The 5874-nt window shown below is 52.3% G+C and overlaps 2 protein-coding genes across 2 annotated transcripts, besides 6 other annotated features; both read right to left on the reverse strand.

The window, feature by feature from the left end:
- The first annotated feature begins 269 nt into the window (after nucleotides 1-269).
- Nucleotides 270-334: a microsatellite.
- Nucleotides 335-1654: 1320 nt separating this feature from the next.
- On the reverse strand, nucleotides 1655-3460 carry Tco025E_08064 (putative serine/threonine protein phosphatase; the record flags this gene model as incomplete). The annotated part of the gene is made up of 1 exon (XM_029374921.1): nucleotides 1655-3460. One exon carries the CDS (start codon nucleotides 3458-3460, stop codon nucleotides 1655-1657), a length of 1806 nt encoding a protein of 601 aa, XP_029224932.1.
- A 47-nt stretch (nucleotides 3461-3507) lies between these two features.
- Nucleotides 3508-3548: a microsatellite.
- A 14-nt stretch (nucleotides 3549-3562) lies between these two features.
- Nucleotides 3563-3607: a microsatellite.
- A 68-nt stretch (nucleotides 3608-3675) lies between these two features.
- Nucleotides 3676-3706: a microsatellite.
- Nucleotides 3707-4197: 491 nt separating this feature from the next.
- Nucleotides 4198-5460, reverse strand: Tco025E_08065 (putative dolichyl-P-Man:GDP-Man5GlcNAc2-PP-dolichyl alpha-1,3-mannosyltransferase; the record flags this gene model as incomplete). The annotated part of the gene is made up of 1 exon (XM_029374922.1): nucleotides 4198-5460. One exon carries the CDS (start codon nucleotides 5458-5460, stop codon nucleotides 4198-4200), a length of 1263 nt encoding a protein of 420 aa, XP_029224933.1.
- A 159-nt stretch (nucleotides 5461-5619) lies between these two features.
- Nucleotides 5620-5660: a microsatellite.
- Nucleotides 5661-5739: 79 nt separating this feature from the next.
- Nucleotides 5740-5767: a microsatellite.
- Nucleotides 5768-5874: the final 107 nt, after the last annotated feature.

Below are 5874 nucleotides of genomic sequence, written 5' to 3' on the forward strand. Positions count from 1 at the left end.
GCACGAAGTCTTCGCAGAGCTGAGAGATGCCACTTACACGTTGGCGCGTGCGGCTGTTGGGCGGGAAGTCTACTGCATTTGTTGTCGGGCCTTTCAAAAGCGGCTCCGCCCAACGCCCGTCTGCCGGCACCAACGACGGCCAGCAACAGTATACAGTTCAAAATCTGGTTGAGGCACAAGATTCCCTGTATTTCAAGGTACTGGGCGCTGACATCCGCAGGGGAACTCGGCTTCGTCAGCGATGTTATGAAACGCTCAGCTTCCTGCAAATATATAACGCATATATGCATATATGCATAGATACATATATATATATATATATATATTCCCATACTGGACCCTGGCACCGCCCTGCGGTGGTTCCATTTTTCGCCAAGCAAAGGCAGAATTGAAAAGGGCGCTTGGGCGACTTCGCCCAGCACCGCGGCCTTGTGAGGCGATGTTTTTTACCACTTAGACGCCAGTGCCGTCAACTGTATGTGAGCTGTCCGTTGCCAGTCGCACTTCCTCCATTGTCAGACGCAGGGAAAAGCAATGCCGTCCCTATCCGCACCTCATGCTTGGCAATAGCCTGCTAGCAGCCTGGCGCGGCACACTTGGCGCGTCCAGCCCTCGCACACCCTAAACGCAGCCTAGGCAGTTTATTCACGGCAAATACCCCCGCGGAAAGCCGAAGGCGAGAGTGTGGAAAGGATGTCAAGTAGAGAGATGTAGAGCAAAAGAAACAAAGTTGGGGGCAGGTCGCCGGTAATGGGCTTCATGCAGACGTGTATCCGCCCCATACAAGTATACACACGCGAGCAGGCAATCGTAGGTAAACACGCTGTGCGAGAAATGTGGGCGGCGGCAACACGCACAAAAGCCGTCAGAGGGGGGCCAACGAAGGGCGGTGCAAGACCGAAGGGAAGGGAATAAGGGACCAAAGAGAAAGTCCCACCGATGAAGCGAAAAAAAAAAAAACGGCGCCCCATGCACGACGAGGGAAGGGCGCTGAAGCACGCGGTGCGGCGGCGGCAGGTGTTTGCACGGGCACCCGCATCTCCGTCGAGCTGCGTCCGCGAAGGAGAAAGAAACAGGGAAACAACTAAGCAAGGAGGGGGAACTAACGGGAATGAAAAGAAAAAAAGTGATATCATACAAAAAAAGAAGAAGCAAGAACAACAAAACACTCATAAACAAAGGAGGAAAGAAAGAAAAAGGGGGAAGGAAAGAAAACTTTTCTCCCCTCCCCGTCAAAAGAAGAAAAACCCAGAGAGATGCGCGTGCAGCATCACAAAATAAGAAGAAGAAAAATTAGCTGAGAGGGGAGCCATTTTCCCCCTCCATTGGCAATGCAAATAAACACCCCTCAACTGCGGACGCGGAAGAGATATGGTGGATGCGAAAGAAATTCTATTTTTCGACAACGCGCTCGCCTCCCCTTTTGCTTTATTATTTATTGCACCCCCCGCTGCAGAGCTCCTCGACCCCCCTCCGCCTCCTCCGTTTAAGCTTTCGTCTGTCCCCGTGTATTCATTGCAAGAGCACACACATATATGTCACAAGTGTGCTTTTGTGCATGTGCAACGGCACCTCCGCCCTTCCCAGGGCAAAGTTCCAGGTGCGAGGGAGGGCCGAAATCAGTTTCCCGACCACGCTCAATCTGACTCTGTGCCTAAAACGATTTCGGAGGCAGAGGTGCTGGCAGACCGCCTGGAGCGACCTCGGATTCAAGTGCTTCAAACTGAACGAGTTCTGGTTCTCCACTCGCGTGCAGAATAAGAATGGCCCCCTTGTTTCCCAAGCCACAATAATTGGGGGCAGAAAATAAAGTCAGAATACGGTTTTGATGCTGCCACTGATATCCTTCCTGAACACACTGATGTGCTCGGACAAGGAAGCTCAGTCTATTCTCACTCAAGAACTGCAGGGTCACGTCTTCTCCAAAGTTGTGCCCGCGACCACGCGCACTGAAGACGTAGCCCTTGGTTACAGAGGGAATCGGCGCTGGCACAGGATCATTGTAGTTGAAGGGCACACAGTGCCGCACTAACCGCTGCGCCTGCCGCCCCGCCCCCTCAGTGCAGTTCCCGTTACCTTCACTGGGTCCCTCGGAAGGCTCCGCGGTGATTGGGTCAGCCCAGGTAATATCGGCAAGGGGGCCATCTTCAATTTCACGGAATCGGTCAATCGCCAAGATGCCATCCAAGCTGTTTGAGACGAAGGGTGAGAGGCCCCCGTGCATGGCGCAGATTGCTACTCGTTCTCGGCAACTGGTAGACAAAGGATTCTTTGCCTTATCCGGGGTTGGGTTAGGGCCTGTCACGACGGCACAGAGCGGCAAACTAAGAAAGGCCTCATTTGCCAAGACCCAGATAGGATGCTCTGGTAGGCCCCACTCGAGGTCGACTGACTCCCTGTCACTTTCATTGTCCCCGGAGGAGAGCGGGTAATGCTCAAAACACTCTTGCAGAAACCCGTATTTGCTATTGGTCTCACTGCTTTCGTGGTTGCCGCGTAGCAGAAAGACGCGGTCCGGAGCCAACAGTTTGGAAGCAAAGAGAAGCGTCAGGCAGTGCAAACTATGTGGGCCACGATCCACATAATCACCAAGGAACAAGTAATTCCGCCTTCCAACCACCTCCACGTCTTCCTCCTCTGGATGTGTGGCTGTGTGCTTGTCCACGTCCAATGGACCTCCAGCAGCAATAATACTATCCACCAGGTCCCGCCACTGCCCATGTATGTCACCAACTACGATGCATGGTATAGACAGCGTCACTATGTTGCTTTCCTCCCTAAGCAGCTTCGTGGTACGGGAGATGAGCTCTCCCATCTCCTCCAGGGAAGGCAACTCATTCACAGTGATCAGCTGATGATATATTTTCGCCACACTAAAGTCGGCAGCGGGGGAAACCGGCTTTAACAGCATCGAACTGCCACTTGCTTGGGGTGGTTGAGCCTCATTGGCGGCCCCTCCACCCCGGAGGGCCTCTAAGAATCCCGTACCCCGCATTATCTCTTCATTCTCCAGCTCCAACTCCACAACGCCACAGAAACGTAGAACGGCGAGTGCCAACCGTGTCCGTACCGGCGGGGGTTCCTTCAGCAATCGTTGTACAAACGCCAGCTGTCCAATCGCGGGGTCGACGGTGTTAACCGCAAACTCTTTCTGTATCATCTCCGAGGCGATGGACTTCAGTGAGGTAACGAATTGCTTCTTGGATGTAAAATCGGGAAACTCGCAAAGGAGTTCACGGAAGTCACGGCTCAGAGAGATAATATCACTCAAGGGCAACTCTGTGACTTCTGCTATGCAGCAGTTGTCTAGCCCTCCATGGCGCTCCAGTGAAAGACGCACGTTGATCGTATTCTCCAAACCTGCCTCCCCGTTCCCATTCCTCCTCGCTCGTTCCTCAGCTGACGCGGCGTCTTTCTCCTTTTGCTTTTTCTTCTTATCCCACTTGGGGAAGAATTTCATCACGGCGGGGAGGCCGCAAAGGCAACCGTGTATGGGGGACAGCGGGGCTCCCCTCTCCCTCTCCGTCGCCCGCTCACACACGTCTCCCGGTAGCCACCAGCAATAATATATATGTATTGTATTATATTATATCTTTATATATATATACGTGTGCTTGCGTACACAGGCTGCGGCTAGTGCGACAGTCCTCTTACTAAGTGCGCGTGCGTATGCGCCCCCCTCGGCCCCTCCTCCTCCTCCTCCTCCCTTTTTTGTTTTCTATCTTATTTCTATCGTTTTTTTTATTCTCTCTCCCTCACTCTTCCGCTTTCCTTCAAAGTTGCGCACAGCACGCAGTGGTCCTACCTACGCTCCAGACCTGCCATGGACGGGAGGCGCAGCAACAGAGGAAGGGCGGAAAGAACACATAAAAAAAAAAGGAAAGGAGGAGGGATGTACGGAAACGGCACAATAATTTTTCTTTAAAAAAAGAAGCAAAAAGGGGTGTAAGAAGTTGACTCACCACACTGCTTTCCTCTACCTCACCTGTACGGGTGCACAGACACGCACTCGCACGCACACAGAGAGGGAAAAGTAAAGTAAACCCAAGTCTGTAACTAATACAGGTCGTCGTGCAGTGCCCACAACGTCCCCCTCATCTTATTGTGCTCGAAATAAGGACCCTTCCACCGCCCCATCACGGAAAAATAAACGTTCTACACACCCTAGAAACTAGTGGGCTGTGCTCGACGGCCGCATCAAGATTTTGCAGCGGAAACAGCCGGGGCCACCGCCAAGGCCGTCCCCCGTGCAGCTTCGCGCTTGCGCCGCTGGATGTTGGCACGGTCGCTTTCTTGGCCCATCCACACAACACCACACCACGTCACAAGGAAGCCGCAGAGCAGCACCAGAGACGACTGTGCCGTGCTAGGGTATACCTCAAACCCGTACTGCACCGCCACAACCGCGGCAATCTGAAGCGGGAAGGGCAACCGTGTCGCGGACAGCACCATTGGCATTGAGTGGAAGAACCACACCAAGAACTGGTAGTGAAGGGAACGCGCAAATATGACCCCAATCAGGTTGGACTCCATCATGGTCAGGACAATGTTACGATACACCTCGTCGTCTGAGACACGCACATCAACCTCTCGGACCCCCCCACGCCCAACGCTTTTCAGGGTTATCGCCTGGGCGCGCAGGAAGCGGCGTCCTGACCACCGCCTACGCCAGAGCAGAAGCCAACTCAATACGGTGAGGAGCAACAAAACCTGGCCGAACTCTCGCGACACGAACACCTCTTCAGGGATACACTTGAAGTTAACAGTCCAACGGTACGTAAATACGCGTCCTAGTTCAAAGGCCTTTAGCATGTACCCCTGCGGCTCCCACAAAAGAAACGGGAGCGCCACCCCCACTTGCCACAGGGCACATACAGCAAGGCACGAAATAACACTGTACCACGGAAGTGATCGGCAGAGAATCAACAGTAGCCCCGGAGCAAATAGAAGGATATTCATCTTTACAGACACGGCTATGCTGTAAAGCAAGCATCCAAGCTTCCACCGACGCCCACCGGCGAGTGCGACAACGGCAAAATACAAGAGTAATACGGCCCAACAATCGTTAAAAAGACGCAGTAGAAAAAGTGACCGGATACGCTTCGAAAGAAGAAGGCGAATAAGCAGACGCCCACGAACCTTACACCGGACGTACAACTGAGCGACCATGGCAAAAAGCATGATGTACATTCCTGCATACAACCACTGGGCCATCGCAATGTCCTTTCCCTCCTTAGTGATAAAGTAAAGAGCACTGTATGTCCACACGAAACCGCCTGGGTAAACGAGAGGTCCTGTATCGCCCCTAAGTTTCCTGTAATCAAGCTCACCTCCAAGAAATCCCTTGACCTCTTGCATATAGGCATTCCAATCAATTTCCGTATACTGCACAAATAAAACCACACCCAGTGAGATGCAAACCTCTGCGGCAAGAAGCGTGTTGACCCATCCGTACCCCATCTTTCCTTTCTTCTCTTTATTGTTTGCCACCCACCACACGTTTTTTTTTATTCTCTCTGCTTTCTTTCCTTTTAGTTGCGGTCCCCACTATTTGTAGCTGGACGCTAAATAAATATTCCGCCGATTCCACTGCACCCTGCAATTCCCTCATGCGCCATAAACGAAAAGAACATCAACAACAACAGCAGCAACAACAACAAAGACGATGGAGCGTCAGAGACGTAAAGCAAAGAGCAAGAATACATCCAACACAATACACACATATGCATGTGTGCCTCCTTTTATTTATTTATTTTTTTTTTTTCTTGGTGGTGGGTCTAAGCTGTTCACCCACCCACTTACGCCTGCAACGTTGTGAAACGCTTGAGGAAAGGCATCCACCACCGCCGCCACCACCCCATTCACTCCACTCCA

This window comes from Trypanosoma conorhini, assembly GCF_003719485.1.
Source record: "Trypanosoma conorhini strain 025E chromosome Unknown Tco_14.4_contig_00692, whole genome shotgun sequence".
Lineage (NCBI taxonomy): Eukaryota > Euglenozoa > Kinetoplastea > Trypanosomatida > Trypanosomatidae > Trypanosoma > Trypanosoma conorhini.